The sequence below is a fragment of the Crinia signifera genome, chromosome 4 (assembly GCF_055691185.1).
Source record: "Crinia signifera chromosome 4, ASM5569118v1, whole genome shotgun sequence".
Taxonomy (NCBI): Eukaryota; Metazoa; Chordata; class Amphibia; order Anura; family Myobatrachidae; genus Crinia; species Crinia signifera.
In genome coordinates this window covers 227662957-227676351 of record NC_139220.1, presented here as the reverse complement: position 1 = coordinate 227676351, position 13395 = coordinate 227662957, and the positions used below count along the sequence as shown (strand labels likewise).

The window sequence follows — 13395 nt, the reverse complement described above, 5'->3', positions numbered from 1 at the left end:
GAGCACACCAGGCGCCGGCACCACATGATTAAAGGGGGGGGGGGCAGGCTGAGGTGAAAGCGGGGAGAGCAATTGGAGCAGAAGCTGCAGGGGGGACAGTCATTGACAGCTGGGCAGAGAGCAGGGGGCTGCCCGGCTGTATTCAGAGCACTGCAGGTCACGGCTGTTTGAAATAATACCCCTTTCACAACATAAAATGCAGGGATTTACCTGGGAATATGGTCCCAGGATCATGCAGGGACATTATCAGGCTAATCCCCTATACACCAGCCTAGTCCCTGCATTTTCTGGTGTGAGGGGGAGAGACAACCATTCCCTTCTCCCTACCTCCCTTTAACCAACCAGCTATATCTTCAGAGCCAACTGACCTATTTACATGAGACCAGTATCATATTGAAGAACTTTTGAGTTGGCTTCAAATGATTTTGGTCCCGTGAAATTGGGCTGTTTGGTTACAGAAAAAATCTGCCCTCAAAGAACATAAACAGTCATGAAATTACATTTAAGAAATTTAAAAAACGGTTTAACCTCAATATCCCTGGAACCAATTAACGCATATGGATCCAGCCTGGTATCAGATTGAAGGCCCAGCGATTTGGGTTCGACTGAGATCAACCTCGAGCTTCAGTGATGCCAAAGGGGGAACTGGCAGCCGTTGAACTGGGTGGGGGTCGAAATTAGCGGGTCCCATGTTATCCTATAGGGAAAACGTTCCAGCTTGCCTGGCACTATCTCCGGTTCCCAGGGGGATAGAGACACGGGACTGGGCTCGTTGGAAAGCCCCATTCCTCAGCTACAAAATGAGCACCCCCGGACCACCCCCTAGATTCGTCTATGCTACTGTATTTACAATTGTTACTATAAAACCATTCAACTGAAATAGAAAAAAAAATGTCTTATTTACTTTTAATTTTATTTGCAGAGAACCTGGACACCATGATAGCCGTACAGACAAAGAACAAGCTTGGAAAGAGTGCTGTGTATCAAAGTAACAAGGTGTCCACAGGTATTTTGATCTTCAACATTCTGTGTGTTTCACAATTGTGATCTTACTGTTGAAATGTATATACAGGGCATCCATGAGTAATAATAATTAGCAGAAGTGTACAGGCACCAGGCAATCATATAAAAAGTAATCTTGATTTATCTGCCAGGCATGTTCCCCTATTTTTACATGTAGCCATTATCCAAGGGCCCGTAACAAGGGCCTTATTCATAGACAGACACAGATGCACCTGCAGCTGCGTCTATGGGTGGACCATCTCTGATCTGCAGTTTTATGGACAAGCCAATATACTGTCCTTCCCTTCTGTACAGCTGTGTTTCCGTATGTGCAAGGACTAAGTCTCCCATTTGCAGTATCCGTACATGCAGTAATACCGGTTGGTACATTCTTAGATGCCACTATAACTTTCACCAGCTCAATAGCAGATGAGATTATCCAAGTGTGTCAGCAGTTGAGCGTCAGTGTACGCCACCACTTCCACTGACACGCCTGCAACACTCCCACTCAATAAAACAGACCATCTCCATGCATGCACTACATTTCCAATTTACTTCTCCTGCGTGTGCCTAAAATGACAACTGTAACTCGGGATGCATGTGCGGTAGCAAAATATCGTTCCACTTCATCCAACATCAGTTATACCAAAGAGATGGCACTGTTGCTGACCCACAGCAGAGTTGAGTTACTGTACTTCACTGGGAGCATCTCTCTCGAGCTTGTGGGGTACTTGGAGGGGTATTAAACTGCCTGGCGTGGTGGCATACAGTACTGGAGACACCACATTACTACCTAAGCAGGACAATGACAACAATTACAATCCTTTGTAATTCTTGCAAATGCATATAATTAGTATCAGAAAAATGTATATGGCACCAGAAGGATTTCACAAGGCCTAACAAAGGGCATAATTCAGACCTGATGACATGGAACATGTGCAGAGAGAGTTAGATATCAGTGAGTTATTCTATTTCTGTGCAGGGTAAATACTGGCTGCTTTATTATTATAATGCAATTTAGATTTCAGTTTCAACAAACGCAACCCAAATGTAACTCTCTATGCACATGTTACATCTGCCCCATCTGCAGTGGAGTATGGTTTTGTCCATTTGAGAAAAAAGGCGCTTTACAATCAGGTCTGAATTAGGCCCAAAGTACATAAAGAAATTAGGAAAACAAGAAAACAGTTACTTGTAGGACCAGTGTATGGTATATAGACATTTCTGCATAAGGGGACAGGACACTGAAATAATCCTCATGTTAACCGAAACCAGATTCAGACTGGCCATCTGGCACTTCTGACAAATGCCAGAAGGGCCGATGACCGTATTTGCTACCAGGGTTGGTTTGTCCATCCATATAAGTATTCGGCAGCAATGCCTCCTTGACGGCACTGTGCATAGTGGGTGATGTGCGACCGCATCACATGATTGTTTAATGATGTCAAAACACGATCGCTTAATGATGTCAGAACGTAATCCCAAAATGACGAGTCGATGCGGCTTTATGATTCCACCCGCTATGTATAGTGGAGAGGGGGGGTGGCAACTCGGAGCTGCTGCAGACAGGAAAAGTTTTAGTTCCTGTTAATGCAGCATGTCAGTCATCTGATCAAGGCCCCGCCCACTGATCTCTCTAAACACGGGGCATAGGGGTTTCGGTCACACGTACTGTGACTCCCTTTCCCTCAGCTCCTCCTCTGCTTTTTTTTTAACCCCCTCATGGCTACAAATAAGTGCCCCCTCTCTCGCATGGCAAAGCCATCCACCCGTTGCACCTCTGGCACCTCTGTCGTAGCACCCCCAACTTCCTTCTTCCCCACTGTCTCTGTCCCTGCGTTTCCACCTTCACTGTCACTGCTTCTCCACCGTAACTGTCCCTACATCTCCGCCGTCTCTATTTGTGAATTTTGTCTCATTCTGTGTAGCATAATGTGAATTTTGGCACATTCCGTGTGGCATAATGGGAAATTTGACTGATTTTGTGTGGCATAATGTGTAAGGGGCGAGTATGAGGGGGTCTAATATTTTGTTACATAATGTGTATAAGGGTTAGTGTGGTACACTTGTGCTGCAGGACTTATGCAATATGTCTTAATGACAAAGTGGGTGTACATCCGCCAATCCACTACTTATACATGGTATATTCGAGAGAAGGGACAATATTGCCTCCAGTGGGTAACCAGCCTAACTGCACAGACAAAATAGTTGTTTACAAACATTCCAATCAAAGAGATAAATATTCTGTTCTGACAAAAGATGAGACATGAACATCCAGCAATGGCTTTTAATGTCACTTGCTTGTCTTTAAAAAAAAAAAACTCTTTATGTGGTGACGTTTTGTCATTTCTGATATGCCCTGATCACTCTTCCCTTGTTACATACTGTCTCAACCCTCAGTACTTCATTAATCATGGCGCACATCAATTGTCATACATACCTTTAACACAATTTGTGACTTTGACAAGTCATGATGTACAAAAAGAATTCTGATATTTGACTGTGGTAATAATCATGGGAATTGTACACTTACAGTTTAGCTTTTTTATTAGGGACATCTACTGAAAGTTGAATACAAGTTGCCTAACACAAAAGGGTCCTAGAGACATTCACAGGCATAAAAGTTTCAGGAACTCAAGATATTTGAGATGACATTGTGGTCATGGGAGCAGTCATGTGACACTGCGGTAACATGGAAACTTACCTAATACATAGCGTATAAGGTTACCATATTCTCTGGAACCAAATTAAATATTCTGAGATAAAGGATAGAGGAAAGTGTGCAAACTTTGCCAAGAACTGAATTATTTAGTAAACAAGTTCCTTTGAGATTAGCTCTGTCATTTTTTATATAGCTGACAAAACAGATGAAGACTCAGATAGCACCAAGGAAGCTGCAGCCAACATGGAAAAGGAATACGAAAAGATAAAGGATTCTACAAAGCTTCCAGAGCCAAACGAAGCTGCAAACAGCGAGAAGCCCAAAGGTGGGAGTACGTTGGCTGCACCATCAATAATGGTTTCTTTCTTTTAACCAAAGTCAAATTAATTCAGTTTACCTCAGTATAGATAGTGCTTTCTTTCAGTGGCATATATCTTTTTAAAATCTGTTATATATTAAAGAAATTACCATGTTAGGGAAATACACCTTAGAGGGCCAGATGCACCTTCAAAAGTGATAACATGGAGAGTGAAAAACAACCAGCCTATCAGCTCCTGCTTAACATTTTTCAAACACAGTCTGTGACATGGCAGGTCAGAACTGATTAGCTGGCTGTTTTGCACTCTCCATTTTATCAATTTTAAAACTTAGTGTATCTGCTAGGTGTCCCCCTGGGAACGCGGACAGGTTGATGCCTGGTCAGAATAGGCAGCTGGCGCCACATGATGTCAATGCTCACAGCTTTTTTGTCCCACTCTGGTGGAAATAATAGTCAGTTTGCACCTGTAAAACTAAAGGAAACAGACCAATGCGGAGATAAGATCTGCACCTCCTCCTTTCCAGTGATATTCTGGAAGATGGCATATGTGCACAAGAGAGCAAGGCCCTGTCATAGTGCTTGGTGGTATCTTAAAAGATCCGTAGCCACCCCATAGTGAAGTAGAATAAAGATGTTTCTATCAGAGGCATCCTTCATTTTTATGCCAGGCAGCTTCAGTGGTGCTTCCCTGGTACAAGCACTCTAGGCAGCTGCCTAGCGGAAGAGCAGGCCCTGGTGCTCTCTAAAAGCCAACCTTCAGCAGAGAAAACTACATCCACATGACTGCTACATACGGGGAAGTAACAATTAACATGTGGATGGGAGTGGGTTCAATAAATAAGCCTTTTAACTTGTGTAATAATGAACAAGAAATGTGTGGAAAATACTTAATAACATTACATTTAAATCTGATAATGGCAAAGTTTGCTTTCATTCATATGTTATTTCATTTTACGTCTGTCCTCTCTTGCTTATGTCCTGTCATACAATTCTTATTATACTTTTCTTCCGTCTTTAATTGGCTGCAAAATGCAGCACCAAATCCCTATAGCCCAAATAACAACAAGTGACTTCTGTCTAGTCTTATCCTATCAGTTATACATTCCCAGCGGGGAATGACCGGGCACACTTTTGTTTTTGTAACTCCATGTTGGACATAGCTAAAACAGAGTTTATTAGGAACTGAGGTCTTGCATCTATTTACTAGATATGACAATAGGTTATTAATCCTTAAAAAGTTTTTTCTTCCGCTGCCAAGCGAGAGCCATTAGCTTATGTTTATACATAGCGAAAAAAGCAAAAATTATTACCAGAATGCGCCTGCAATATCCTTAAATATGATAACATCACACTTACTGTATACAAGACATAAATCACAGCAAACAACTTGTAAATGAAAGTTCTTAAAATAATGTTATGTTGTAAAGATGAGGAAGAACATTTGTTTTGTTAAATGAATGCTGGAAATAGCATACCGCCTCAAACTGCTTTTTATCCCAGACATCAATTATTAATGATCGCTGCTTTTTTCTTTTTCAGGGAAAGCGGAGGCATATCTAGAAGCAATCAGAAAGAATATTGAGTGGTTGAAAACACATAACAAACAGGGAAATAAAGAAGGTAACAAACCCGGAATCATTGATTAAAGACTAAAATTCTAATATAGAGCATGGCAGAGCACATGACTTACAGCAGTTTCTACCATGATTTGGCATAGTGGACACAATGGAATATATAAGTGAGATGGCAGATGGGATGCCGGCATTCAGAACAGTCCCTGGGATGCCAGTTGTTGGGATTCCAGCGTCGTCATCTGTAGTGGTGTTAGGATTCCAGTGCCCTTGTTGTGGCCACCAGTTGGGATTCTGGCACCAGGATTTTGACGGGTGTGGTATATGGTCCCGACAGTCATTAGCCTGACTTCAGAATCCCGACTGAACGGACTCAGACAGTGGGGCGAGCGTAGCAAAGCCCCTTGCGGGCTCGCTGCACTCCCCACGCTGTCTGAGTCTGGGCAGTCTGGATCCTGACAGTCATTAGCCCGACGTCGGGATCCCGACTGCCCGGACTCAGACAGCAAGCCCCTTGCACTCGCCATACTGCAGGCACGGTGGCCCGCTACGCTCGCCAGCTATTCTTTTCTCCCTCTATGGGGGTCGTGGACCCCAACGAGGGAGAATAGCCAGTGGCCGTCGGGACCCCGAGTGTTGGGTTTTGACTGTCGGGATGCCGACATCGGGTTAATGACTGTCGGGAAACTGTCCGGCACCCGATTTCGACTTGTGACTGCATTCCATCTCAAATTACCTTTCTATTACTAATGAAAGAAGTTGTGCTGTTTATGTACTACTGTATTTATTTTGGTATGATGATTTCAAGGTAGTAAATCTAGGCTATTGCTTGAGTTCTCTACTCCTATATTCAATAATTATGGACAGATCATGCTTTTAGAATGGTCTCAACCTATTTAGTTTAATAACAAAAATAGTTATTTTAGTACAATGCATTGTAAAAGCTTGTAGATGAGTTGTTTAGGGCAGTTTTCAGTTATTAGTGTTTTAATAACTTGATCAAAATCTGTAACCAAACTTGAGACCATTATAAAAAAAAAGTTAATTATAACTAAATAACTAAATCAGCCCACCACACCTAGTCACAACGTGAACTAACCCATTCAGTGTTCAGACAAATTTAATCTAATTTGGTGGGTCAAAATGATCCCACCTGATACCACAGAAATCTTGAAACCCTGGTCTGTTGGGGGCACTTGAAGATTGGAGATGAGAACACTAGAGCTGTCGTTGCCTCTTTTATTGCTACTATGAATAGGATTAAACTGTGTCTAATATAGGTTCAGTTAGAAAAATACTAGAATATTAAAACAAATAAATGCCCTGAAAATAAAAGTATTAGAAGATGCTCTATTACATTACTAGTTCTTTCAAGCAAGTGTTCCTTGGCTGTTAAATTCTCCAAGCACTATTACTGACGCCTAACATGTTTAATTACTGTTGTACTGTAGAATAAAAATAGATGCAGCATTGTACATCTAATGAGCAAGGAGGATAGCTCACAGTACTACACAAGCTACAAACCACTAGAGTTCAGCATGTTTTTGTGCAGTTAATATTCTGTACACGTCATAGATTTGGAAGGAATTGCGTAGCTACCATATTCTTCATAACCCATACACCAAGTGCTGTATTTCCTAGGACCATCAGGAAAGGTCATTTGTAATTATGAAATCTTCTGTTTCCAGAGTATGATCCTTCAAAACTGCGAGACTTCATTGACCAGCAGGCAGACGAATATGTACAAAAAGGAATCCTCGACAAGGAAGAAGCCAATGTAATAAAGCGGATCTACAGCAGCCTCTGAGGAAGAAATGCTCTTTACTACCATTGGAAATAAACTTTAGATATAGAAACTAAACTTCATGATCTGGAACCCTCACTTTTCCAATATACCATTAGAAAATACCTGCAGGTTAATTTACTAAAGGCGTAAACTTGTTCACAGTAGCAGTTTATGGCCTGGTCCTTTTGGATTATTTCAGTGGCACTAGTGTTCCCTATAATCTGAAAGTTGGGACAGGGGGAATGTGACTCCTACTTGCTTGAAGAAAGTTTATGCATTTAAAGTGCACCTGTTACCTCCACATGGTGTAGCAGGTGATCATGAGAAAGCAGCCCACCACTAAACTAGGAACCAGTACCTCATTAATACAGTGTATGGCCATGAACTGAAACATATTCAGTAAAGTGGTATGGTACTGCAAAACTCTGCAGTGACGGACAGTTGGTATTAAAATAAAAATCATACATAAAATCTGAACACGTCCATAGGAGGGTGACCAGGCACAGATATGGGGAAGAGAGATGGCCCTGCTCCTGGGAGCTTAAAGTCTAGTGAGAATCACAGTAGAGGTGGAGTAGCTGATGGTACACCCAGAGTGAGTAGTATAGGGTGATGTGGGATAGGTGTAGCATAGAGGAAATATTTTTAGAGAGCATACAACAGTCTACAGGTGGTAATGTCAATGGTTGGGACTGATATGAAATCCCGGCAGTCGGAATCACGAAGCTCAAAATCCCGATGCCGGAATCCAGACCGCCGAAATCCCGACAAGGGGGGGACGTGGATCGCCCCCCCTTACGGGCTCACTGCATTTGCCACGCAGCGGGCCCGGTGCCACGCTATGCTCGGCACACTAATTTATTCTCCCTCTATGGGTGTCCTGGACACCCAAGGAGGGAGAAAGTGTCGGGATTCCGAACGCCGGGATTCCGACCACCGGGATTTGAACTGCATCCCCAATGGTTAGGATGAGTAGGGTCTCCTATAAATTGTGAGTAACACATGAGAAGTTTTGCAGTGCGAATCGACTGGTGGTAATCAGAGATGCAGAAAAGTGTAAACATGAAGCAAACATAAGCGGACAAGGTCAGTGGTGCATGGGGCGAAGGTGCTAGTGAAAGCAATTGAGTATTGAGTAACTTGGATTGGATTCTGGAGAGTCTGTAGAAGAGTTTGCACAGCAGTGTAGCAGATGTGAAGTGGTGATGTTGTTACATCAGTCCCAATGTAGCATTTAAGATTAATCATAATGGGGATAGACAGTTGAGAGAGAGGGAATTACAGTAAATAAGGAAAGCATGGCTTGGTGATGTGACTGGTTCATAGTGAACAGACAAGCTTTCCTCTAAGCATTAGTTATCCTACATGATGACTGACTCTACTATGTGCAGGTGACTAGTGCACTTCAGTAAATAAACCTGTTATATCAAATTTCATAAGTCTAACTCTTAGACAACAAACCATTGCATTTATGACCATTCCATGTGTTTGTATGGACATCAATAGATAGGACAAAGATTTCCTCACAAAAAGCCATTTAAAGAACAGAGGGTCAGTAGGCTGCATTTTAATAAGCATAGTGGCTGCAAAGCCAGAACACCTTGTATTGATCTAAACTTATGTTTCTGTTCTTTAACACAAAAAAGGAAAGTAAAGGCAAGGACAACCATGTATTCATGATATATAATCAAAAGTATCCGAATATCCTACAGCAGAAATGGTAAAGCTATGTAGCCCACATAAGACTGATACAAATAGATAACAATGTGGCTCCATTAAGTGTACATGATCTAGAACTATGCTACATGATCATTGCTGATATCACATTTTGGAAGGACATCTTGTGCAAATCCCATAGATTGGTGGTAAAGCCATAATAATAGAACACTTACACTGCAGAGAGAGGTTTATCATATTATATACAGTGTTATATCGGATAAAGTGTACTTATTACTTATAGCGGTGTAGAAGCAGCCATTTTGTGAGGTGATCAAGCAATGCTTTGCTAAAAATGTCTGCCTCCATTCTTATGAAGAAATGGGTACATTTTAAGGTCTTATGCTGGGCATACACTTTAAAGTTAGTTGTGCGATCTGCCCAATAGTGAACGGACATTCTGAACCGTGCAATATTTTTAACGTTGAAAGTCTAATGGATCAGGCAGCGCTGCAGCTGGATATTCCCACTGTATTTCTCATAGAATGAGCAAATGTCTCTTTTCCAGGGGATAAACTCTGATAATGTGGCCATACAATAAGATATCTCAGAGCATATGCCCATGATCTATTTGATATGTGTGAGGCTGTTAGATAAAATGTCTGAAATCCATTTTACCTGACCGTGTATGCCGAACATATGAATGCACACATGATAATTCTGGTTATTATCGGTGCAAAATAATTATATGCCACTAAATTCCACATCATTTTATACTCTACATTCAAAATGGAGCTTTACAAAAAATGATGCTATTATTAGTTGCTATCGCATTGTTTCATGACTATCGTCTCTGTGCCATGCAGTAGGACATTGATTTAGATCTATGCAGAAGTAGATTTCTTTGTTTAATCTAGAACCGAAGGTAGTTTGCAATAAGATAAAAGCCAAACCATTGTGTTCATAGCTGCACTTTTCACAAAGGATTCTTCTGTAAAACATTAAGCTCTTTATTCAAATTTTAATTATAGCCGTGTTGTTTGATGTTACCCTTTGCATTCTTTTAATTTATATAAAAAAACAGTAAAATAAGCAGTGTGGAATTGTCTATGTGAAATACATACAAGGTGTATAATATACATCAACACCGATTACAGTACATAAAAAACTATACTATAGAGTGGATCTATTTCTAAAGATTTATATTTTTTATTTATTTTTAGTTACATTCTCTTATATAGCGCAGCACATTCTGTTGCACTTTATAATAGGAAACAGTGATAAAACAAACTGGGTGGTAACAAACCTACATAGGAGGACCCTGCTCGGAAGCTTACAATCTATAGGGGTAAAAGGAGGGACACATAAGGATATGATTCCATAGCATGGCAGTCCCACCAGATTGCAAGACAGTCCTGATGGGATGCAATTAGATATGACTGCTGATGGAGGTTATGTGGGGGTTCTGGAATATAAATAGCTTGCCTGAAGAGGTGAGTTTTAAGGGAGCGCTTGAAAGTTTGGAGGCTAGAGGGGAGTCTTAATGTGCGTGGAAGGGCATTCCTAAGGTGGGTGCTGCCCAAAGAAAGTCCTGCAATTGTGAATGGGAGCTAGTAATGAGTGTGGATGAGAGACGCAGATCTTGTGCAGAACGGAGAGGTTGGGGTGGGCATATATTTTGAGATAAGCAAGGAGATATATGTTGAATGTGAGTAGAAGTATTTTATATTGCATATGGTAGAATACGGGTAACCAATGGAGGGACTGACAGAGCAGATCAGCAGACATTGAAGTCTAGCCAGAAAGATCAGCCTCGCAGCTGCATTCAAAATGGATTGTAGTGGTGAGAATCTTTTCTTAGGAAGACCACAAAGGAGGCTATTGCAATAATCAATGAGTGATACAATGAGTGCATGGATTAGAGCAGGGGTAGCCAACTCCAGTCTTAAGGTGAGTACACACGGGTGCAATTTCATGTAAAATCGCTGGGAATATGGTCGCTGAGCGACCATATTGCCAGTGATTTGGAGCGCAACTGGCGATAAATCGCCAGCTGTGCGCTCCCGTGTGCACTGCCTAATGGTCGCTGGTCACAGGAGCATGCTCCTGCGACCAGTGGCTTTCCCCGACGATCGCTGTGCCGGGAGGTCAGCGCCGGGGAGATCAGCATTGATCTCCCCAGCCCCGTGCCGCTGCTCTCTCCCTCCTCCCATCAAAGTGACAGCAGCAGAGTCTGCTGCTGCTGCGCTCCCCCTCCGCCCCGTAGCAGTGTCTCCTTTTCATCGCTGATGAAAAGGAGACACTGAGCAATATGATTGCTGGGGATATATTGCTAGCAATATATCCCCAGCAATCAAATTACCCTGTGTGTACACAGCATTAGAGAGCTACCAACAGTTCACGTTTTCCAGCTCACCTGACAGGTACACAGGTGCACTCATTACAGACTGACATTTTAAAAGATCCACAGGTGGAGCTAAATACTTCACTTGTGATTCTGTGAGGAGACATGGAAAACTTCTTGTGTAGGATATGGACGAATTTTGGCTATGTTTTCTATATGTATGTAACAGGATTTAGAGACTGATTGAATGTGAGGCATAAAGGAAAGTTCAGAGTTGAGGATGACCCCTAGGCAGCGAGCTTGTTGAGTAGGATTGTTAGTTGTGTTCTCAACAGTGATAGCGATATTGGGTTGGTAACTACTCTTGACTGGTGGGAATATAATTAATTCTGTTTTGGAAATGTTTATATGGGTAAAAGGTGAATTTATAGCTATCAATAGAATTTTTTATATAAAAACTGCCTTGTTGTAGTGCATTTATATGTTTTCTTGTGGCTATTTTGTTAAAAAATATGTGGTTTTATTTACACATTTTAATTAGCAGACCCTGAAGACAGTTTACTTCATTTTCCTTCAATTGGGTAAATGGAAAAAATCCAAAGTGATTGTGGCAACATGGACGATGTAATGGTTAGCACTATAGTCTCACAGCACTGAGGTCATGCGTTTGGTTATGTGTAGAGTTTGTATATTCTCCCTGTGACTGTGTGAGTTTCTGCCCACAATCCCAAAATATACTGGCAGGTTCATTGGCTATATATTTATTTATTTCCCGAAAAGTATTTTGGATAAACTGGAGAAAGAAGACTATGCACGAACACCTGAACCAAGAATTCCCATCCCATTCAATTGGGTCTCATCCCTTTCTCTGGCAGCAGCTCTTCTATCTGAATTCTAATATCCTAAATGCACTACAATATCACATTTTAAGAAGAGGCTACCCCAAAGCATCTCTCTCATGGGGCCTAACGTAGAGATTTTAGCCTATTTTCTAAGTGATCAGACTGCTTAAAAATAGGCAGTATCTGTGGCACATAACAGAAGCTACGGCTCAGAGACAGACATCTGTTCATACAGCTACCCCAGTAGAGTCTGCAACTATGGGGGTGATTCTGAATTAATCAGTCCCTCGTACGTTCTCTTAGGGGGGGGGGGGGGGCACAGATCTTGCACTCGCTCACAGAAGTCCAGGCGTGGAAATTCCCTGATGACACAGGTGCTGGGGGCGGGCATCTGACGTCCGCTTCCTGCACATGGCGCTCATGTGTGTCTCAGATCTGCGAGCGCTGGAGAGATCATTCGATGGTCGACGACCATCGAACGATCCAACCCCCCCCCGCACCCAAGGCTGCAAATATGGTTGATTATGCCAAGCATCCATTCAACCAGAATAAGGTCCTATGTTTCCATGCTTGATGGTGAGCATGAAAAAGAAGATGTGGTTACTCCCCTATAATGCCCTCGGCTATTAGATTTCATATTTTAGTAACAACCATCTATGGTTTATTTTCTAATTTCTACTACGGCCTCACCAATGTATGACTCTACTGCTTGAGTGGTGGTGTGGCTTGACGAACAGGCCCATTTATTCATGGAAGGACACCTAAAATTATATCTGATCTGCAAAGTTAAGCGTATTACCTGAAGTGCATATTTTGTGAATATATGAATTTACACCATGGGAATTACATGCTGGTTGTGCAAAATTTGTTGAAATAAATCATGTCATCAAGAACCCAGCCTCTTCACAAGACAGCAGGATGCAGGATGGTAGTCTAACCTCACAGCAGGAGTGTAGTCATGTATGCGGTACAGGTTATTGTTAAGGAAATAAAATATATTCTGGCCACAACTGGATCGAATTATCCAGCCATTCTTTTAATCCAGGCATGTCCAAACTATGGCCCTCCAGCTGTTGTGAATCTACAAGTCCCATCATGCCTTGCCACAGTTTAGCTATTAGGTAATGCTAAAACTATGGCAAAGCATGCTGGGATGTGTAGTTTCACAACAGCTGGAGGGCCACATTTTGGACATGCCAGTTTTAATCTCATA

General features: G+C 42.0%; 1 protein-coding gene across 2 annotated transcripts in view; it reads left to right on the top strand.

Moving 5' to 3' along the window:
• The window catches only part of SCG3 (secretogranin III), a 31949-nt gene extending 24534 nt beyond the window's left edge, over positions 1-7415 (top strand). The window contains exons 9-12 of one of the 2 annotated variants that reach the window (XM_083183905.1): positions 923-1006; positions 3858-3989; positions 5523-5603; positions 7243-7415. In XM_083183905.1, the coding sequence (XP_083040031.1) occupies positions 923-1006; positions 3858-3989; positions 5523-5603; positions 7243-7361 (416 nt within the window). In that variant the 3' untranslated portion in view covers positions 7362-7415. The remainder of the gene's footprint in view (positions 1-922; positions 1007-3857; positions 3990-5522; positions 5604-7242) is intronic. The other variant, XM_083183906.1, reaches the window with a different exon arrangement.
• The last annotated feature ends 5980 nt before the right edge of the window (positions 7416-13395 follow it).